General features: G+C 38.4%; 1 protein-coding gene across 1 annotated transcript in view; it reads left to right on the forward strand.

Moving 5' to 3' along the window:
* The first annotated feature begins 12435 nt into the window (after positions 1-12435).
* Positions 12436-24238, forward strand: part of KCNH8 (potassium voltage-gated channel subfamily H member 8) — a 398046-nt gene continuing 386243 nt past the window's right edge. The window contains exon 1 of the mRNA XM_025375699.1: positions 12436-12777. Coding sequence (XP_025231484.1) covers positions 12702-12777 — 76 coding nt within the window. The 5' untranslated portion in view covers positions 12436-12701. The remainder of the gene's footprint in view (positions 12778-24238) is intronic.

Below are 24238 nucleotides of genomic sequence, written 5' to 3' on the forward strand. Positions count from 1 at the left end.
TAAAAACAGAAACCGGGGTAGAATCTGGGGAAGAAAAGGAGGGTGTGAGAGTCACTCTTTTCATCTTTAATGCACTAGGAAAAACTCTGAATTGTCTTTATCTGTATGTGAGCAAAGAGATACAGTTTTTCTTTGAAGTTCTCAGGGTCAGCAAGGATTATTGCTGGGGTTCAATTTTCAAATGAAAAGAAGTAGCTCCCAATCTTATTTTGAAAATTTCTATCTGAACATGGATCATATTACATTAAAGCCAAAGGGACTTTAGAAATCTGAACTTACTCTTCTGTCTTTCTTCCTCCATATGAATTTCCGAAATGTTAAGTGATTTGTTTAAGGTCTCAAAATTAGTTAACAATATGCTTGGAGTAGAGAACTTGAGTTTTCATGCCTGGTATTTTGCTATTTCAATAAAAACAAGTGAGAGTTTTTTCTTGAAACTTACTACCAGGAAATGTTTTGATCTCATCCAAATAATCAAGATGCTAATTTTAGCTAAGCCATTTTTTTTTCCTTTTTTTTTTTTTTTTCCCCTGAGATGGAGTCTTGCTCAGTCGCCCAGGCTGGAGTGCAGTGGTGTGATCTCGGCTCACTGCAGTCTCTGCCTCCCAGGTTCAAGAGATTCTCCTGCCTCAGCCTCCAGAGTAGCTGGGATTACAGGCGCCTGCCACCAAGCCTGGCTAATTTTTGTATTTTTAGTAAAGACAGCGTTTCACCATGTTGGCCAGGCTGGTCTCGAACTGCTGACCTTGTGATCTGCCTGCCTCAGCCTCCCAAAGTGCTGGGATCACAGGCATGAGCCACCATGTCCGGCCATCACTAGGCCATTTTTTACTCTCTATTTAGATGAGAGCTTAATTTAATACTCAGGTGAGTAAACCACATTCCTTGTACAATAAATTGCTCCTGCCTTTATACTTCCTGATTTTTTATATTTTTTCCCAATGTATTTTGAATTTCATTTTTAAAATAATGTATACTCATTATAGAAAATTTGCACAACATGTCCAAATATAAATAAGCAAAAATGTCTTATAATCTTTTCAGTTCACATTACTTTACTTGAAATAATTTCTATATATGCTTTGATTGTAAGCTGCCTTGAGATAATTTATGAAATAGAAAGAGGTTACTTGACAGATAAATTTATTTTCTTCAGCAGAACTTACATCACCTCACTTTTCACTAATATCCATCCATTTATTAATATGCATAGTTCATTTAGCTTAACAGGCATCCAACAAATGGGGGCCTTTTGAAAAATACATTTATGTTGGGCCAGATGCAGTGGCTCATGCCTGTAATGTCAGCATTTTGGGAGGCCAAGGTGGGAGGATTGTTTGACCCCAAGAGTTCAAGATCAGCCTGGGCAACACAGTAAGATTCTGTCTCTACAAAAACAAAATCAAAGAATTAGCCGGGCATAGTGGCATACACCTATAGTCCCACCTACTTAGAAGGTTAAGGTGGGAGGATCACGTGAGCCTGGGAGGTTGAGGGTGCATTGAGCTATGACTGCCACTGCACTCCAACCTGGGCAAAAGAGCAAGACCCTGTTTTTTAAAACAAACGAACAAACAAACAACAACAACAACAACTATATATATACATGTGTCATGATGAGATTGAAGCCCCAGTACAGGACATGGGCATGGGAGCTTGGACTCATAGTGAATAGTTGCAGATTTAAGAAAGATTCTATAGCCTTAAAATCTTGTGATTTAAAGAACACACATTAAAAGTGCCTAATTTGCATGAGGAAGTTTGGATCATATACCAACTCCTTGACTCATTTTTTTTTGCATGTAAATGATCAACTCAGCAGTATGGGGAAAAATGGTCGGGATATTATTTTAATTTCACATTTGCATGATTCATAAATCAATAAGTAACATTTACACACCTTCACATGTACATATACCCCTACATTCAGGGTATCAATAAACCAAGGGAAAAAGAGATTGTATAGAAAAGAGAATTGTAATAAAAGAGACATAAAGTCAATGTTGACACTTGCTCCAGAAAAAGACATGCTATAGATTAATTCTATTATTCTATATATTTTTTTCTAATTCATTAAACATTGTCTAATACATCCTGTGTTGTAGATAACCTTAAGTAAAGGTTGGACAGGATAAGATAATAAACCGTATGAAGTTCAGGGAGATAAGCTAATAAATATAAAGCAACGTGGTGGTGAAATGATTGAGATAATAATTATGTTAACTAACTTTTTTTAAACAAATATTTATATGCCTACAATGTACCAGGGATTATGTTAGCCACTGGGGATACAATGGTGAACAAACAGTGGATACTGTACTAATCATTTTATCTATATTATTTCATTTATCCCTCACAGCTGCCCTGTGAAATGTGTGTTATTATAATCCCCATGAAACTAAGAAAAGGCTTGCCTAAAACTGCACAGATAAAACTAGGTCAGAAGATATACAACATCTATTATGAAAGCAAATGCTTCTATTTTGAGTGGCATTCAAATTAGGCTGAAGTGGAAAAAGTGGGTATGTGTGTGTTAGTCATGCAAAGAAGGTCTGGGAAGCACTTTCTGTGAAGTGAGGCTATCATAATCAAAGTCATAGTCTCTAGAGGAGCACTGTGTATTTTGGGAACTTCTAGGAATTGTGTTTTCCTTGAGTATAAATTTTGAGGATGGTGAGAAATGAGCTATGGTAGATAAGATGGGCTCATAATCCCAGAGGCAAAATGAAGGGTGACATACTCAGATTTGCCTTTTATTAAGATCATGCTAGCTACATTGTAAAGAAAGGCTTAGAGGCCAAGCAAAGTGGTTCACACCTGTACTCTCAGTGATTTGGGAGGCTAACGCAGGAGGATCATTTGAGGGCAGGAGTTTAAGATCAGAATAGGCAATATAGCAAAGATCTCTCTCTCTCTCTCTCTCTATATATATATATATATATTTATATATATAATAGCTGGGTGTGTGGCGCATGCCTATAGTCCTAGCTACTTAGCAGGCTAAGGTGGGAGGATCACCTGAGCTCAGGAGTTAGAGGTTACAGGGAGCTATGATTGCACCACTGCACTCCAGTCTGGGCAATAGACTGGAGTCAAATATGGCTCTTAGATATAAGAATAAGGACTACTTGGGATCTCACATAGATTACTTGGTGGTATACACAGGAGTTTATGTAAAATAAACAGTTAAGGAGTAATATCAAGAGCTGAATTAGGTATTGTCAGAAGCTTAGAGGCTTGGGTTTCAGATAAAGATGAGGAAAATGTTCTCAGAGAGGAAATATTTAAAATATGACAGTAACTGAAATGTAGAGTTTAGTGGCCCAGTTTATGGAGTTTTGAGGGAGACTAGAATATAAAGATTGGCTAAGGGAAGAGGGTGTTTTTAATTCTTTTTCAAAGATACCCGACCACTCAACAGAAAAAGACTCTTTCTGTTCAAAACAATAAAGTTTTCTATTTCAGAAATTTAGGAAGTTTTAAGAAGGAATTGACAGAGTCAAAGAAAACAAAAAATTAGGAATATATGGATTGAAAATGTCCATTATTTTAGAAAATTAAGTCATTATTGACTTTGATAAGAGACATCATTTCAGAATGGTTGAAGAAGCAACAAGATCAAAATAATTTTAGATGGATTTTCAGGAACTTTACACATAAAAGAAATGTGAAAGATCAGATAGATCGAGGAAATATATGTCTCACGATTAGAATAGCTGGAATATTTATATGTTGAGAGAACAAACAAGTAGCGAGAGAAAAAGAGACAGAAATAAAGATATAGAAGAGAAGGGGCGGACAAATGGAACATGATTCTGGAAACAGACGATGAAAATTTCAGGTGATTGTGTATTACTTTTGGAAAGAACACCTAATCTTCTGGAAGAAAAGAAAGTAGGATGGACATAGTTATAAATACACTGGTAGAGGAGAGAACAAAAATGGAAGGCATTTACCATTAAGGTCTGATGAGACTGGAATTCCAATGTTTGTGTAAGAAGCCTATTGAAAATTGGATAGGCACTGAGGGACATGTTGTTTCCCGTGACAGGAAATTTTCAAAGCAAGAGAAAGATGGTGAGATTAAATAAATAAGCAGTATTATCTCCACTTTTCACCTTCCACCCTTCCAAAGAGGCTCAGATTCACTGAATGGCAGTAAGATATGGAATATATTCCTCATTATGTAACTTGACCACTGTGAAAATTTGCCAAGAGTTGAGAATACTATCGGTTGAAGCCATGTACCTCTTGGAATCTACTACTCAACTACTGCCCAAGGTCTGTTGCAGTGACCTGAATTCTGAAGGTGGGAGTATATGCAGAATTACCTAAAATAGTAATACCTCACATTTATTGAGCTATTACTGTAATTTGGTCATTATTCTGTCTGTTTTATATTATTCACTCATTTAACTAACACAAAAAGTCTGAGTTGGTGGTATTGTCATTTATTTTTACAGAGGGGATTTGGCAGAGTACTTTCCGGGTGCTCTTTCTCATAGGTGAGTAAAAACACATGAGTAATTCTGGTCAGTAAGCGTTAGGAAGAGGCGATGTGTATAATTTCTGGGTTGAATCAAAGGATAGCAGATGAGTTTTCTGTCCAATGATCATGATGGAGGCCTCCGTTTCTGGATGTACAACTATAACATGGATGAGTATGCATGTTCCTGAGTACCCTGAGTAATTGCGTAAAGTAAGGGCTCCCTCTGTTGCTCTATAAGTGATAATTACATTTTGGTGATTAATTTACTTAAACTTGAGGTGGGGTATTAATTTGCTACCACAACATAATCTAACATAGTCTGACTAACAAGTGATCAAAATGAGAGACATAGTACTACATCATAGGGTAAGTAAGTACTTCTTCACTTTCCTCTGAAATGGAGAGATGGGGACAAATATGGTTCTTAAGAATCTGCTACACAGCTAACAGCTCCAGGTCTACTGCAGTGATCTGAATCCCTAAGATTTTCTACCATGCCCATGGTAGACATTACCAGTTGTTCTTCAACTGTCTCTTGATGAGTCTGGGAGTCATCTAGGAATTATTTTCAATACAGAGAGCCAAGTAGTTTCTGTTAATTTTTAGGATTGAAGTGTATATAAAACCTGCATGTTATCCATATTACGGACGTTTGTTTATGTCACACCTTGTTTATAACTGCCTTTGAAATTTTTTTTTTTTTTTTTTTTTTTTTTGAGACGGCATCTCGCTCTGTCGCCCAGGCTGGAGTGCAGTGGCACAATCTCGGCTCACTGCAAGCTCCGCCTCCCGGGTTCACGCCATTCTCCTGCCTCAGCCTCCCGAGTAGCTGGGACTACAGGCGCCCGCCGCCACCACGCCCTGCTAACTTTTGTATTTTTAGTAGAGACGGGGTTTCACCGTATTAGCCAGGATGGTCTCGATCTCCTGACCTCGTGATCCGCTCGCCTCGGCCTCCCAAAGTGCTGAGATTACAGGCGTGAGCCACCACGCCCAGCCCACACTCACTCTTAAACTGTTAGACCTTGCTTGCTTCTTTTATAAATCCTGGGTAATTAAGTTAACTAATCACTTCCACATTCTTTTTGTAGCTAAAGACGTCTCTATTACACAGTGTTAGCTAATGAGAAATGGCAGACATGTTCTGAGAGGCAAGGAGTTTTTCCCAAGGAAGTTTTAACTTTTCGTAATAAAAAGAGCTGGTTTCAGCCAGCACTACCTGCTCCTCACTTCTGATAGCAAGCCAAAGTAGTACTGGATGGAACTTCAGCAGCCATCTTGCAACCATGAGGAAAAGGTCAAGATAAACAGAAATAGACTGATATTGTTGCGCTTTTGAATTTATATCTGCAACTAACCACCCCATGACCACTTACTTTAGAGAAGAACCCTGTTTGTTTAAGCCCCTCTTAGCCACTTTAAGGCAAGTATTCTGTTACTAGCAGACAAGCAGAATTCTAGTTAATACAAGGCACTTATGTAGATATTCAGGCACATACCTATGCCTGTAAAGTAAGGGTTATAACAGAGGCATACGCGAGTTACTATAGGGACACATACAAAATGAGTACTTAAGTTGATTAGAAAATTCAAAGGTTTCACTGGAAGTGATGTTAAAGATAATCTTTGAGTCATGAGTTCAACTGGTGAGGAAAGTTAGCAAGTATGAGATAGTCATTTGAAATAAGGGTGACAGCGTTAAAGAGATGGAGGCCTGAAAGAAGACGTCATGTTCTGGGAATTGTACATAATTGAGCAAGTGTCAAACATAAAATGATGGAGGAGTTAATTTGCTATGTACATAAAAAATAAGGCTGGAGGGCTATGTAGAGGCCAGTTCTTGAATGGCTTTAATTGACAGGTGATATACTTTGGCTCTGTCCTCAAAGATACAAAGATTTTAAGGAAGGAGTACATGATTAATTTATATTATAGAAAAACACAATGCTGGTTGCAGTATAAAGGATGAATTCAAGAAGAATGGTTTGTGGCAGGAAGACCAGTTAAGAAAAATAGTTATAGTAAGAAATAATAAGTATATCGATTAAAAGAGTAACAGTAGAACATGGAAAAAGGACAGACTCTACAGATTTTATGAAGTTAGAGGTAATAGAAACTAGTGATAGATTATGTATTTTAATGTAAGAAGAGGATAATCAAGATTGGTTCCCAGATTGTATTTTGGGCTAGTGGCGAATCACGGATGAAAAATAGGGAGCAAAGGAAAAGGATGTGCTGGAGTGAAGGCAACAAAGACATATGCGAGGTGTTTTTTGTCTGTTTATTTGTATTCTATTCAAGATTCTTTATTAGCTGTAGAATTTAGTAAATGGGCTCATGGTTCTTTCCTCTCAGAAAACCTCCCTGATATGCCAGGGTCAATCTGGATCCTCCATCAAGCAGACACCAAGACAGAAGTAGACACTGAAGAAAGAGCATGTGAAGGATAAAGGTAGGCAGAGGAGCAGGAAGAGTTTTCAGACTATGATCCAGAGTTGACACCTGGGAAGGAGAGGGAAGGAACAGTGGGTAGGAAGAATGGTGCACTACTGAGAAAGTCTTTGTCAAGCTAATAAGGAATCCTGGCACAGAGATTACCTATTAGAAGAGCCCCATACAGGATAGAAAGGGCTGAGCTTTACTATTGGCATCACGTTTGGACATCGGCTGGCATGGACGGTGTGGCAGATTTGAAGATGTGGCAGCTGAAGACTGTCATCAGCAACACTTCTCCCACCAGGTTCTCTTGACATGAGATCCGAACAGTGCACCTCCATTGCTACCAAATGTCAGTTCTTGAATATTCCAGAGTTCCTTTCCTTTGAGGGCAAGGGTTGGATTGTGTTACCACCTCTTTAAAATTAGGATGGCCATATGACTTATTTTGGTCATTAAGTGGTAAGTGAAAGTTTGATAAAACAGCATATGCTTTGCCAGATTATCTTTTTCTCTTCAAAGAAAATACCTTTTGAGCAGAACTTCCATCAGTCTGGGCCCCAATAATGAGCAGGCTCTTGCCAACTCAGGTGGGACATGTAGACTGAGCAAGAAATAGCATTATTGTAATAAACCATTGAGATATGATATTTTTTATTGAGGCATAACCTAGATTACTCTGACTGAAACCATAGCTTTGGAGACTGTGCTGGAGTATTTTAGTTTCTACATACACTGCGAAGTAGGCAGTGACCATTGGGGAACAGGAGGCAGTGAACGCTGGGGAGCAGGAGGCAGAGGCATATCACTGGAAACCAGCTTGGTTGGATATTAGAGCAGAACCACTTGAAAGCATTAGTCAAAGAAATGAACTAGCTTGATTTTCCTTCTGAGCTTCTAAAGTCATTCATATTTGGAAGGAAAAGCTCACAAATCATAGGCTGTAACAAATTATTAATACAGAAATGTGTTCTAACAGGAGCATACATTGTAATAGTTGGTCAACAATATTTATTGTGGATAAACAACTTGTATTAGATATGTTAGGATACAAAAAAAGAGAACGATGATTATTATCATCCTTTTTATTGTATGCCACATATTATGAGATTCGAAGGCTTTCACAAATATTTTCTTCTACTCAGTGGAGGAAGTAGGGAAAATATTATTATTCCAGTTTTACAGTTCAGGAAATGGAAACTCACAAAGTTTAAATGACAAAGGGAATAAGTGGTTGAAACAAAATTGGAACTCAATACATCTGAGTAGATGCCTGTAAATTAAAATATTTCCTTCTTATGAAGGCTAAAATTCTTGCTGCCAGAAAAATTTTAAGAATATTTTCAGTGCCTACAGTCAAATACATATGCATCAATAAGGTATTTGCAGCTATTTTGTGTCATGGTATTGGATGAATGCTATAATTAGAAAATACACATGAAGTGGACCTAAAACCATCACACTAATACGGAGAGCCCTGAAACTCTTTCCAGTTCCATTCAGTCTGAGAAGACAACATCAAATGCTAATGAGTCAGTCTTAAAGAAAATAATAATAAAAATTGCTTTATCTGTGGCTTATAACTCTTAAGTGAATTTAATGTGTATTTTCTCTTTTGTGTATTATACTTTCCCTATAAGGAATTATAGAGTTGAACCCAGATCTTGTACTCATAAATCTCAAATGCTTATGGAGACATAAAGAATAGGTAAAAATGGATTTTTAATCACATTAAGGAATGCTACTAGGATGTAATTTCCTTTGAAACTCAAAATACTAACAAATTGATGGGAAGATTTTAAAACATGGCTCCATTTTATCTGATACTTGTTCCATCTAAAGGTTGGACTTTTCACCCTTTCTGATTAACCTGGGTTCTGTGCCTGCTTTCAATCTGGCTGTTTCTACATCAGGCCTTAAGAAACTGGCAGTTCCCACTTCCTGTCTTTTCAGACACTCTCGAAACCACCATGCTGTGAGGAAGCCCAAGTAGTTCCTGGAGAGATCCACACCAATAACTGAAGTCCCAAGGCTCTAGCACTGGCTGAGCTCCCAGCTGACAGCCAGCACCAAATTTCCATCACTTCGAGTGAACTATCTTAGAAGTGTATTTTCCAGTTCCAGGTTAAGTGTACTCAGAAATAACCTGCCACATTGATCCCTGTAAAAATTGGAGATCTGAAAGCAAAATACAATATTGTCATTTTAAGTCAATAGGGTTTGGGGTGGTTTATTATATAAGTGAACTTTGCCTAGGTTGGTTTTACCTAAAGAGGCCTTCTGTAGTACATAATAGAGTACCTTGGTCTGGATATAGGGATTTTGTGCCTTCCTTTACATTTTAAAGTCAAATAAAATGATCTTTTCTGTGAACATGAATTTTTTTTTTTTTTTTTTGAGACGGAGTCTTGCTGTGTTGCCCAGGCTGGAGTGCAGTGGCACGATCTCAGCTCACTGCAAGCTCCGCCTCCCGGGTTCACGCCATTCTCCTGCCTCAGCCTCCTGAGTAGCTGGGACTACAGGAGCCCACAATCACGCCCAGCTAATTTTTAGTATTTTTAGTAGAGGCAGAGTTTCACAGTGTTAGCCAGGAAGGTCTCGATCTCCTGACCTCATGATCCGCCTGCCTCGGCCTCCCAAAGTGCTGGGATTACAGGTGTGAGCCACGGTGCCCGGCCAAGAATTTTTTTATTATTAGGTACATGTGCACAATGTGCAGGTTTGTTACATCGGTATACATGTGCCATGTTGGGTTGCTGCACCCATCGACATTAGGTATTTCTCCTAATGCTATCCCTCCAAAGCCCCAAAAATATTGATATTAAAAACATCAATTTTTTAATGAGGGCATTAAGTTTACTCTATTATGTGGTTATCCTATATTCTTGTAGCGTTGTCTGGTTTAGGCCGTAGAGAAAGATCACATCCCTGTAGTGGAGAAGGAATCTGCAATAAAATGAGTTGGGTTTTTTTGTGTCAATAAGTGAGGACAGTGGGAAAATTTCCTCTAAGGAAAGCCCATGAGATTTGGTGATTTGGGGCAGATGACAGTAAAACTCTAGACTCCCATGGTGCTTCTTTCATGGCCTTTGATTTCTAGGTGGCAAAACATGTTTAAAGGGATTTAATATACTTAAACTTGGATGGAGGTCATGTTCTAATGGCACAATTTAGCCTCATCGATGCCACAAACCCTTAAGATGAACATTAGGCTTTCGCGCCAGAGCTTAAAAAGGGCCTGGAACTCAAGACCAGAGTGGTGATGGCAGTCTTCATTAAGAAAGACTTCTTGGTGGGCAAAGGATATAAGAGATAGTGAGGTCCATCTACTGCAGTTCAGTAGGATACAGGACTTGAATTTGAATTTAGGGCAGGGATCTTGCCATGCCTAGCATAGTTTCTGACACATAATAGGTGTTGGAGGCGAGACAGTGAATGATAAATGCCGGGCTCCTTTTGCCATGAAACTGGGGCTTTCTTTTGGGTTGTCATTTTTAATCCCCTCTGTGGCTTGCTTCGTGCAGTGATTTCATACATTAGGCAACATAGACCAGGACCACGAGGAAACAATTTTTACACACACGGCCCTACAGTGCAAACTGTATGAACCCGAGTCATGGCTCACAACTAATACATTTCATCCTGAACTTCGAGCCAATTCACGGGTGGCGTTTATCTCCGTTTTACATCGGCAGCAACAGCCTGAATTTTCTGGGACACGATGCGCCACCCAAACACCAGGGACTCCCTCATCTTTTTCTCCCCAGCTCCGCCCAAGACGGAGCCACATAGCCACCCGCAGTTGCGATCCGCTCGCCGCGTGGGGGACTTCACCCGCGTGTGCTCGGTTTCCGAAAAGCGAAGCTGGGTTGGGACACAAGGATTGAAGGGAGGACAGGGATGGACCTGCGGCAGAAACAGGGTCCAGCTGGGCGAGGAACCCCACGTTGATGGCTCCTCTTCTGGGTTGGCCGTCCCGCGCCGCCCACTCCGGAATCCCCTCCCCTCCCCGGCACGCCCCCGCCCAGCTAGCCCAGAGCCTCTGCCGGATCTTCTCGAATTTCAACACAAAGGGAATCCTCGGCCGCAGGAAGTGCATCACGAGAAAGGGGGCCTGGGGGCGGGGAGAGGGGGATGCCGCCTCTTTCTCTCCACCCCCTCCCTCACGGAGCCCAGGGCAGACGTGATGAAACCCGCGGGGTCCCCCCCCAAAGCCCCAACGGCCGAGGGAATTTGAAACAAGAAACCCCCTTACCCACAGTAAAGGGAGGTGGAAGCTCGGGCCCTCCTCCTGTCACGCTCTAGTCCCTGGAGATCAGAGCTGCCCTCTCCGCGGCTCTGACACCTGTTTGCTTTCCCCCTCCTTTCCTTCCGGGTGCACTAGCACCTGGGCTTACGTTTGTTTTTCTACCCTGGGGCTCTCAACTTCTCTTCCACACCCCGCCTCCCTTGCAGAGTTTTCTGTAAAGTTCAGGCTCGGGGTGTCCTCTTGCACTCCCCACAGGGCTGTGCCGCAGGCTTGGGCGACTTTCCTCGCAGAACGTCGGCCGAGAGGGAGTCCCTGCGGGGGCCAGGGGAGAGGACTGGGAGAGACCACTTTGGTTTTCTGAGACGCCTTCAGTTCCTGGCCGACCGCCAGGCTTTCTTCTTGGAGGTGTCAGTCTTGGGGAGTGGGGCCTGGGGAAAAGGGGGACAGGGTAGGGGATTTGTGTTTGAAACTATTTTTGGAAGGCAGCCTTACTGTTTTTACTTACGTGGTATTTTGCAAATTAATAAAAATAGCAAACTTTTCTAGAAATGCTTTATTCACATTTTACCGGAGATTGAGAAACCATCCATTGTTCGTTTAAAAGGCTATTTTTTTTAAAAGTTTGGGATGGCTTGGGGAGGCCAATGGCAATTAGGGGAGAAGGGCTGAAGCACCCCTTTTTGGAGCTCGGGGCCGGTTTCCTGGACTAAAAGACCCTAGTGACTGGGCATGGGCCTCACAACTAACTCGGGTTGCCCTGCCCCTGTCGCGTGGGCTCTCAATGGCAGGTGCTCCGGAAGGGGGCCACCTCCCCGTGGGGCTCCTGGCTGCCTCTGCTCCCTTGGACACCACTGGGGGGCCTCCCCCTCCTAAGTTGTAGGCCGAGGCCGGATACCTGCTCCGACCTGTCTCCTCCCTTTCTCCAATACCACACCCACGGGACTCCAGTCTCCCCGGGAGTGGGACGGAGAGGGAACAAAGGGGTCTTTGTTCACTGGCTCCCGGGGGGTGGGAGTTGCGCTCGCTCTCATTTCCTGGCGCCCCTTGGAGACCGGGAGGCTCAGCGCCTCTCCCAGCTCTCAGCGCCGCCCTCCCAGACCCCAGAGACGTCGGTCAGGGCGCGGCGCCCCGGGCCACTGCCGGCTCTTTCCGGGCGGGCGAGGTGGGGGTCGAGGCACCGCGCGGCGGCGCCTGGCGGGCACTGTTGCCCGCGGAGGGACTGTGGGGGGGGGTTTCAGCAGCTGGCGGGGGGGGGGGGGGCGGGAGAGGGAGCCTGCGCCGGGCTGAGCCTGGAGGTGCGGGGCGGGCTCGGGGAGCGCTCTCGGGGCTGCTCTTGCCACAGCCAGGGCGGCTGGAACTCTCTCCTTCTCTCCCTCCATCCTTCCACTTCCCCTGGTCGGCCCCGCTATCAGGCCGGGTCCCCCTTCCCTGCCGTCATCAGGTTCCCCTTCTCCCTTCTTGGCACTTTCCTTTCGAACCATCCTTCTGGACAAACTTTGATGGAGAATTTCACACCACGCTGGAAAAATGCCGGTTATGAAAGGATTACTGGCGCCGCAAAACACCTTCCTGGACACCATCGCCACCCGTTTTGACGGAACACGTAAGTCTTACACTTGGACGAGTGGTATGTCATTTTCTGAGACTGATTTTTCTCGTACACATTACTTTTGCTCCCACCTTCCCTTCTGCACCAGCAGAGTGAATTTTCTTCTGTTCTTGCCAAGGTATCTTTTGTGGGGAGAAATTTGTCCCCTCATGGTTTGGTGTAGTATTAACACTTTGTATTGGTGTAATAGTTGGCTCTCTTGAGTTCTTGGGTTTGTAAGAACTGAAACGTAGCCTGAGGAAAGACCGACGCCCGTATTCACTATGGGACCTGCATTTTGGTGTATCTTTAGGGAACTGGTTGCAATTTTCTGAGGTGAAAATGGGAATATCGGTGTACCTTACCTTTCTAGAGTTTCAAGTCTCCCTAGATTGAAAGGAGAGCTTGGCGTGCTCTTTTTTGGAGCCTCATTCCGTGATATCTTTCGGATAGGTATGATTTACTGAGTTTAAGAAATGCAGGATTGCCAAGTGTAAGCTTTCTGTAGAATTTTAAGTGTTGTGAGTTTGTCAGAACCTTGATTCCTGCTTTTGAGCTAAAATAGCGTCTCTTAATCCTGAAATGAGCCTAACACTCAAGCAGAGGCTGTTCAGGAAGGGCATGAATAATGACTGATTTGGTGATAAGAGAAAGTTTTCAGTTTTTTTGAGGTCGAATATTATTGGACATTTAGCTCATTTAAGCTACAGTAGGAAAAAAATACATAGGATGTTGTGTGGTTGCTAGCAGAAGGTTCAGTATCATCTGCAAGTTGTTCTCTTTCAGGACCACGGTCAGGTCCCCACTCCTTCTCAGGCTTCTCAAGCTCTCTACTTGACCCTGTGGATCTTCCCAGCTGGCTTTAACCCTGTAATTAGGAGTCTGCACTACCAAACGTAACAAATACTCTCAGTTGGTTTCACTACGAATATCCTCATCTTTTTTCTAGCTTATCCTGCCTCTGTGCACTGTCTTCCATTTTTCTGTTATTTGAGACTCAGAGAAACTCATTTATCCTAAAGTCCTTCTTAGTGGTTCCAGTGTCATTGTTTTTACTCTGTATATTTCTTGGAGCTGATATGGGAGAGTAATGCTAATTTCATTTCCTCTCCAGTAGTCTAAATACACAATCTTATCTTTGGGTGGGAACCAAGTCTTGGACTTTTATTTTTCAGAGATAGTTGGAAAAGTTTACATGAGAGAGAAATGAATCACTTACTTTAATTTTGTTCAGTTTTTATTTTTGACATCTAGCCTAATCATGGTAGCTGGTGTGGATATTTGGTCACTTCTTAAGTGTTTTATCTTTACATCTAGCCATTCTTTCTTTCCCCTTTTATATTCTAAATGTGTTAGATGTTATGTATGAGGTGTAATGTTGTTACCTATGTCTTTTTTAGATGATAGTAATTAATGTTGTAGGAAAACTTCAAGTCCCTGCCATTGCCACTACCACACCACTGAAGCTCCACACAAAATCACCACTGCTGTATTTCACCCTGCATGATTGTGGGTACTACTATTCATTACCTGAGCTACTGATCAGTTTCATGTGGATGTTTTTTCTTGAAGTTGAACATCCAAAACTAAAAGGCTGTAGACATTGACCCTGAATGTGTCTATTGAAAATGAGGTAATTGGCAAATGGTAATTGTTTATCTCATTGCCATTTAAAGTTGAATGAAGTGTAATGTGTAGTGAATCATCCCAGCACAGTAATTCCCCCGTGGGAATTACTACAGTGTTACATTCAGATATCAGTTGCAAATGAGAGGGGCTTTAAATCATCAGCATGGAAATATCTTGGCCTCTGACTCTGACTATAGTGATATGCATGATAAGCAGGAGGGCATGTAGGGAGAGATGGATGTACTTGTGAATAGTTCTTTTTCTGTGTTGGCTACACGTTAATGTTAATAAGATAGGTTAGATACTTTAAATCCTTATTTTAGAAGACCATCCTGACATACCTGTATTTAGTATAGTAAGAATCAAAAAGTCTTTTGGAGACCATACTTGGTCTGTGCTCCACAGCGTCTGGGGGATTCCTGGAGGGAACCAGTTTGCATGAAATCTGACAATCAGAGAAACAAATTTGAAGGTGATAAGTAATGTAAAGGTTGACTTTGGCAAGATTTTGTTTACAACATTTGGTGAACACCTCTCCTCCCAAGAAACCCCACTCAGTTCAAGAGGGTTTTCTTTTCTCATTTTCTTTTCCTTTCTTTTTTTTTTTTCTTTTTGAATTTCAGGATGACTTGAATAATCTGAAACTTAAAATACCTTAAACAAAATTTTAGCCACAAATTTTGGTACATTAGAATCATGGGCATACCATTTTTCCAGCTAGCTATTTACTTTATCTTCTTATGCCATGGTTTCTTGTTGATACAGTTTTGTAATTACTGTCTCTGAAACTATTTTCCTATGCTAATCCTTCCTACCTTGATTTTTATAGCTGGTGTCATTTATTTTCTTTTGCAGAGTAAAACTATTTACAAATTTTAAATTTACAAAATTGCCACCTACTCAAAAACTGCTGGAAAATGAATAATGTTAATTATACTCAATATGTAATATGCTGAGTTGGTATAATTTTTACCTCATTTGTGAAGTATGTTTTACAGTCATGCTAGTTTCTTATTTTATTTTGGACAATTTTTATGAAAAAAATTAGAGAGCAAACAACAACCCTGGCAAACTGCCTTGCTAACGTACCCAACATGCAGTATTATTATTAGCCTTATTGATTTATTTTATTGTAAAATAATAAAACAATATAAGACACCATCTGAAAATCCTCCCAGGAAAAATAAATATATGACAACATAAAACTCTATAATATACTCCTACTATTTATCAGTTGAGATGTTATCATAGGGCAAATAACAGGAGTTAATAATACATTTTATAACTTAGTGACACTTTATTATTTTACATATTATAATATTTCTTCTCTTTAATATTTAAAAAAGGAGCTCTGTCAGGATTGAAAGACATTTGTGGATTATTAATTGAAGTTATTTTTTCTGATATGCAATGTAATTTGCAACCATTATTGAAAAAAAAATTTTTATATAAAATTACCACTAAATATATTTACTCTTGAAATATATTCTATGGTTTGTATTTAACTGAAGTGTAATGAGACTTAGAAAAACCAAGAACCTTAGAAATCTTAAAAACATATACCCCATTTAGGGGGAAAAAGTAAAAGTAACTCCAAAGAATTTCTTTGAATTATTACATATAGCAAAAACCACTCACTTGTACCACTCTAAGACACACACACACATATACACTACACACACGCTCCTAATGATATGGCCTGCAACTAGTTCACTTCTACATAGTTTTTTTTTTTTTAACATATTTACTGTAATTTAAGAAATCTTTTCTGTGTAGACTTTTGCTTTAAGTAAATAAATATTAATTTGGACAAAGTATAATAAGGGAACACATTGGCATATATTTGAAAAAAATATACCAATATATTTATATTTGAAAAAAAATAGTGCTTTTAGTACAGTTGTTTGTCGCAGGATACCATTTGAGAAAAACAGCTTTTTAAAAAAGATACAAAGCTTTCAGAGGGAAGTATCCATTTTCAAACATAATGGTGGATTAGCCTACATTTTCTAGGCATATCAAAATATGGCCAGACTTCTTCTTCCCTTTTGGGTTACTAAGACACAAATTTAAGTTTTAAAAGAAGTTTGTAGCCCCATGGACTCCATCAAGAAGATTCCAATCAAAGTATTCAAAGTAATAGTTGTTTAGAAACTCATTAATATTTGCATATATTTTATGCACTTGTATATAGCCTGTTTGAAATGGTCCAAAGAAATTTATTAAAATTGATGCCGGGCGCAGTGGCTCACTCTTGTAATCCTAGCATTTTGGGAGGCCGAAGCGGGCAGATCACTTGAGGCCAGCAGTTCGAGACCAGCCTGGCAGACATGGTGAAATCCCGTTTCTACTAAAAATACAAAAATTAGCCAGGTGCGGTGGCAAGCGCCTGTAATCCCAGCTACTTGGGAGGCTGAGGTAGGAGAATCCCTTGAGCCCAGGAGGCAGAGGTTGCTGTGAGTTGAGATCATGTCACTGCACTCCAGCCTGGGTGACAGAGTGAGACTCTGTCTCAAAAAAAAAGAAAAAAGAAAAAAGAAATTTGTTAAAATTGAGATACTTCCTCTACAGAGGAAATTCTCAGTGGTTTTTTCTTTTTATCTTTTTGCTTTCATCAAGGTACATAGACCTCTTAATGTTAGAAGCATAGGGAGAAGGATAATGTACCCATTATCATACTCTTGACTTTGTAGATGAATTCTGTGCCCTCTAAAGGACTTATCATAGGGGTTCTCATAACTTCACTACAATGAAGAAAGTGTTCGAATTACAGGAATTGGATGTATGTCTTTACCGAAATGATTTTCTTTTGCTTCGCGGGATACACAAATAATAAGAAAAGTTGTATTGCACAGTCTTAAAAGCTAACATCAGACAATTTTGGCATTATTATATAGAGAAAATGGATATGTAATATGCTGAAAATTGAAATTATGTCCACGATATATTCTTTCTAGGCTCTAACATTTTTCATTACTTTCATCCCAAAGGCTGTGGTATGAGACCTCTTCTGGCCAATGAGACTGGCAAAGGACAAAAAGTCTTTCCAGAAGCATATTGAGGATCCTGAGTTACTAATTTCTGAGATATCTTAGACTCAACATACTTCTGGAAGAGGCACAGTCTCTCTAAAGAAATGTGTACTTTATTCATTCATTCAATCATTTTCCTTTTTCTTTTCTTTTCTTTTTTTTTTTTAAGACGAGTCTCGCTCTGTCGCCCAGGCTGGAGTGCAGTGGCGCGATCTCAGCTCACTGAAACCTCTGCCTCCTGGGTTCAAGCAATTCTCTGTCTCAGCCTCCCGAGTGGCTGGGATTACAGACGCCCACCACCACGCCTGGCTAATTTTTTTTGCATTTTAAGTAGAAACGGGGTTTCACCATCTTGGCCAGGCTGGTCTTGAACTCCTGACCTTGTGATCCATCCGCCTTAGCCTCCCAAAGTGCTGCGATTATAGGCGTGAGCTACTGCACCTGGCCCAATCATTTTTCTAATAATATTCAATGAATACTGACTATACACAAAGCCATTATGCTAGGATCTTTGGAATAAATCAGGACTATCTTTTTCTTAAATGGGGCAATGTAACATGCACAAATTACCATAATATAGATTAGAAAAAGATAAGTGTAATTTGGAAGGTGCAGACAAAGGGCTATGCACATTTGGGTGAGGGAGGAATAGTTTCTATGCAGGAATCATCTGAAAGGGCTTCATATAATAAATAACTTTGGGTGGGAATGATCGTATCATATATGATAGGTGCAAAAACAATATTCTATTTAATTTGCCAGTTTGTACAGTAGTTGTCATGGAGGCTAGAAAGAGCCTTTAGTGAGAATAACAGGCATTTTAAAGGGTGTTAAGAGGTCAGTGTAGAGGTAAGAGGGCAATGGAAAGTAGGTTAGACTAGCCATAAAAGATCTTTAAACCCAGAGTGTTTGGTCATAATAAGCCATTGGGAGTGATAGATCAATATTTTGGTAAAAAACTATGGTGCCATCTATGTCTGGTTAAAAAACTCCCAAAACACTCAACCCTCCCATGTTCTACAGTCTAAAGCACACTACAGTAGATGTCAACTTTAGACTTGGAATGTTTCTTTTCACTATCTCTTCTAATAATGCTTTTTAAAATAAAGGTTCCATAGAATGCAGTGGAGTTGATGTATTCATTTTCTTAGGAATGTTTCTTTCTCCCAGGGAGTTAACTTTCTCTTAGGGAAGTGATAGATTTATTTCTCACCGCATAGCTGACTACTCTTCTCCTCCAGGACAGTTTACCCCTGTGTTACTCTAGAGTTATGCCTGTGGTCGAGAAAAAGAATTGAGGGTTTGCTGGAATTAGTGCTAGTGAAGTTGATTGGAGAAATCCCAACAGTAAAAGGTAAAGAGTTGGAACTGCTACAAAGATAGTATACTTCACCCTGGCAATGTATATTTGCTGATCTTGTCTAAATGCTGTGTTTAAAATCCAAAATACAAACATCAAAGATGACACTTCAACTTTACCTATGACATAGTTCGTATTTAGCAACTGGAGCAATTGAAGAGCTTTTTCAGTAAACAGTCAAATATAGTTATTGAATTATAAATTCCCTGGAAGATATATTTTGCTTTCCTTTATGGTTGTTAATACAACCATCTTTGTCACATAAACCCTTCAAACTCCACATGCCCTCAAATGAACTAATAATCTTTTCTAGCCTTTGAAACCTATTTGTTTTCTTACGTTTTCCAGACTCATTATTGGCATCACCACCCATCCAGTTCTTCAAGCTGGAAATCTGAGTTGGCCTTGACTGCCTACACATCTAATTAATTATCAAATTTTTAATATTTTGCTGCAGAAATGCCCTAATTTGGTCCCTCAATTCCCTCTTTATTGCTTCTGTTTTAATTTTGATCCCTTTTTCTTATCTCCACAATTGCAGCCTTTCTCTACCTAGACCACTGTGACCATCAGTCCCTTCTTCCACTGCCACTTGTTCAGTTTCCATTGTTCCCAGAGTGATTTCCATTAAAAACAATAGTACCACTTAATCATGTAACACTCCTGCTTAGAGCCATCCATTGGCTCCCTGCTACCTTTCGGATAATGTCCAATGTCCTTAGCATCATCTGACCCCAAGATGATTCTGCAGAATCTTTTCCAACCACTGTCTCCTAGGCTACACACACACACTCATTCTAAATTCCCTGCTCTTTCATGGTTTTGGGACTCTGCTTTTCACTTGAAGAACAAGATGTTTTTTGTTCGAGATCCATCCTAAAGATTACATTCTATCAAACTCCTTCTCTGAGATTCCCAGTAAAGTTACATGACATTTCCTCTATACTTCCACATGGCCTTGCCCATTCCTGTAATCAGCTTTTATATGTGCTATAATTATATGCTTTCATATTTTAATACTCAACCATGAACTCCTTGAAGCCTTAACTATGTCATTATTCCCATTGCTTAGACTTATAGCTGAAATGGTCTTTGCTCAGTAAATATTTCTTTGAGTAAAAGAATTTCAACTTCTTTGAAGGCCAGGGCTGTATATTAATTATCTTTATCTCCTGTTAGTGGTACCTGGTGTTCCTTTTATTCACTATTGCATGATTACCTTTAGTTTTGAGAGATAATACTAGACTGTCTTCCACCCTCTTATTTTCATGTGGTTCAAGCACAACTTTCTTTTACAAACTCTAGTGATAGTAGTGTCTATCATCTTGGGCATGTCTACATGCATACTGTGTATGGTGCTGGTCCTTTTTCTGTTCCTACGACAACGCAATAAGCCAGCAAGGTGGAAGGCAACACCCACTTTTTGAGTCAAAGATGACAAAATTCAAACTCAGAATTCTATATCCTATTAGCCAGTGATTTTTCTACTATATCATACTGCCTCTAAAATGTGCTTGAATAGCAAGTGTAAACAGACTAGGGTGGTTTGTGGTATTGTTTCTAGTTTCTAGCTCTTGCAAAGAAGAAGAAATTTCTTTAAATATTTTAGCCATTTCTAGTTTGTATGCTGTTTGTTCCCCTTTGGATGTATTATGCTTTAAATACTTGTCATTTAAATGATGTTTTAAAATTGGTGTTTAAGACTCATAACTGGAACTACTAAATGCATTCACTGTGCAAAGCAGTTTTGCTCATCAAAGAAAATCTACTGTCCATTTTTTTTAAAAAAGGAAATCCATTTTCTTTGAGATTTTTCTGCTTAGAATTTGCTGACTTTATTACTCTCTTGTGATTTCTTTTTGCTGTGAGGTTAATCTCTCTGTGAAGATATTCTAATTCTCGTAGCTATTATAGTGACGTCATTTTGGATATTTACCTTGTTAGGGTCATATAGAGGACATTCTTCCATGTATTTTGAGTCTGCTTTTATTGGAAGAATGTATTTTCCAGTGTCAGGTACTGTTGACGTCTTTTAACAGAAATAGTTTACCTTTTCTCCACAATGAACTTACAGGAAGAAGTAAGGGTAGTTAGCCCTCCAACTCTCAAGTCTATAAAGCCTTTTTTTAAAGAGGTTTTCTTTTGTTCTATTAAGTGTTTTGGACAGACATCTTTATTGTGTTTGTCAGTCCAAATGAATCTCTTATTCCAGTTATTGAACTAAAGGGAACAGAGACCAGAGCACTTACCAGTCTTACCATGTTTTATTTGATTTTCTGGAAAAAAGGATCCACATGAGAAGTTCAGATTTTATTGAAATGTCAAATATCCAGTTTGACAAGAAGTAGATGGCTCTTACCCGTGGTGTTCTGGCTATTCCTTCAATGGAGAGAATAAAGTAGAAGGTAAAATTGGGCTAGCCTTTTACCTTAACGTCTGGATAAATGTTTTTCTGTGATTCGATGAGTTATGGAAAAGAAGGAGGATATTGGGCCTGGGGCAATGAGAAGGAGCTTTTGTGTTGTATTAATTTGGTACAATTTTGGTTAGGCTACATCTCAGTCATCTGAAAATGAGCCTGTCCTTCTCTCTCAACAAATGTGTAGTTTTAGGTTTTAGGATACATCATTGATAAAAACCTAGGCCTCTTATCTGTACAGTACTTATATTATATATTATTGGTTCTAGCAAGTCAAAAGTTATACAATTATTTGGTAGATATTAATAATGGCTAATATTTGTATAGCTTTTCAGCATTCTTTATGTCATCACTTGAATTGTTTTTAAATTAATGGATGAAAAGTGGTTTCTTGTGATTGTTAATGTACATTTGTTTACTATAATTGAAGTTCAGAATTGTTTAATATGTTTAAGAGATATTTAAATGCTTTATTGAGCATTACTTGTTTATATTCATTGTCTCTTGTTAATTGAATTGTTGTTTTTCCCTTTTTTGACATATTTGAGCCATTTATATAGTTTTAAAAATGGAACACTTTATTTGTAATATGAATTGTATAAATTTTCCCAGTTTTGGTTGGTCTTTTGATTTTTATATAGATGAATTAATAAATTTCCCTGTTATGATATCTAGACTTTGTGTCATACTTAGAGAGGCATTCCCTATTTTGAAATTACTATTATTATTTCTAATTTTTCATTTTTGTGGGTACATAGTAGGTGTATAATTTTTAAAACATATCCTGTATGTTCTACTATAGTTTTATTTTAAGTATTCAATTTTTTTTCCTCCATTAATAAGTTCTGTAATTTAATCTCCTGAGTGTAATACAGGGATCAAAATTATATTAGTCTCAAATTCCTATCCTCAGAGTTTATAGACTTGAGAGTTGGACAGATTTCCTAACAGTGTTATTCAGCAATTCATTTTCTTTATGTTAATTTGAAATGTCTAGTTTATCATATTTTATATTCTCTATGTAATTTTATTTCTTGACTTTCTATCATATTATATTAACTGATCTTTTTCTATTTTAGTACTACAATTTTAATTATAGAATATTTGTGATATGTTCTTAAAATTGTTATTCCATTATTTTGTTCTCAGAATTTTACTTGACTAATTGTACTTATTTGGAAGTCTATATGACTTTAAGTATCAAATTTTCTAGTTGAAAAAAATCCTGATGGTATTTTTAATGGACTAATCTATAGGAAATATGATATTTTTGTGATGTTGAAAATTCATATTCAAAAACTTACTAGGTAGTTTTATTGTTTACACCTTTTGAGGGAGTTCTCAGTGAAGCATTTTGTACTTATAATATTCCTAGTAATTTTATCTTTGCAATTTCTATGTAAAATAGAAAGTTTTCTTTCACTGTTTTGCTTTTTCTAATTCAATCATGTTTGTTTATTTGAAGGAAATTAACTTCTATATGTTATTAATTTTTTTAACCAGCCAACTTACTGACATTCTCCTATCCTTTGTAATAATTTTAGTGTTGGATTACTGAAGTTTTCAGATAAGAAATAATACTGGTCTTAAATAATAAAAATTTTGCCTTTTGTTTCTAATTTTTGCAACTCTTACTTTTTCCCTTTTGTTTAATTGTTTTGGCCATTTTTAGATCAACGTTAAAACATGGTGGCCATAAAGAAAACCCTTCTCCTTCTTAACTTTAAGGGGAATTATTTTATTGTTTTTCTAATGAGTGTTGTCTGGCTTGTCATTTGAGAGGTAAATATTTTATTACATATTTGTGCTTTATTAAAAGACTTTGTAATATATTCTTATTTCGTTAAGCCTTTTTAGTCAGTTGCCTTTTTTATTATCTATTGAGGCTATTCTTTCTGTGTTATTGAATCAATTAATATAATGAATTCAACAGGTTTTATAATATTGAACTATCTTTGCATCCTTTCAATAAAAGTTACTTGGTATGTTGCTGGACTTTCCCTCCATTAATAGGACTTTTACGCTGAATATATATATATAGATATATATGTAAAAATATATGTACACACAAATATAATGTGGTGTATATATAATATGGTATGTATGTATATATGAAAACAGAGCTGAGATTGATTGGCTTACAGTTTTGGCTATGGCCTTATCTAATAGTGTCTCAGATGTTTGTGTAGTGAATATAGTTTTTACTTCAATGTGTGTTTAAATCTGAAAGACGCCCAGCAATATCACCTATTTTTCAGATACAAAACATTTGTACCTGAACGCTTTTCAGTTACAAAACATTTGTATCTATATCTATATCTGTATCTATATCTATCATCTCCTTTCCTATAACAACATGCACATTGTACACGAACTAGTAATGTCTCATAGTTTGTGAGAGGCCTAAGGTTACCAGCCCACAAGTTAGTGGAGTCAGTTGGAAATATGGGAAATTATAGTGTATGTATACATGCAATATATTTAGAACTTATCAGTATCTTTGGTATTAAAAAAAATCCTACAATAAACCTTTTTGGCCTCGATGACCTCACAAAAATGAAAAATAAGTTTAATGAATTATTGAATTCTCATTTCTAAGAAAATTGATGATGCATAGATAACTGGGAGAAAATGCTGACATTTACATTTGTCATGGGTGCCCACATTGACTACATTAAAATCACTTGACTACATTAAAATCAGAATGCATAAATCTGCTGAATAAGCATCAGCCTTTTTTTTAAAAACTAGTAATCGATTTAAGAAGACTGTACCTAAAAATTATGATTCATTCTGTAGAAGGTATCTTGGACATATTTTTTGAAGCATGACTTTTCATTTAGATCAAAGGACTGCTCTTCCAAATGAATTTCATTTATTCATTTTTTTGGTAAGGGTTTGTAATCATATAATTTACATATATTAAATCACTCCTTTTAAGTGTACAGTTCATTGAATTTTGCAAAATATATGCAATCACGTAACCACCACCACAGTCAAGATTTAGAACAGTGTCCTCAGCCCCAAAGGTCAGTA

The sequence above is a fragment of the Theropithecus gelada genome, chromosome 2, assembly GCF_003255815.1.
Source record: "Theropithecus gelada isolate Dixy chromosome 2, Tgel_1.0, whole genome shotgun sequence".
Classification (NCBI taxonomy): Eukaryota; Metazoa; Chordata; class Mammalia; order Primates; family Cercopithecidae; genus Theropithecus; species Theropithecus gelada.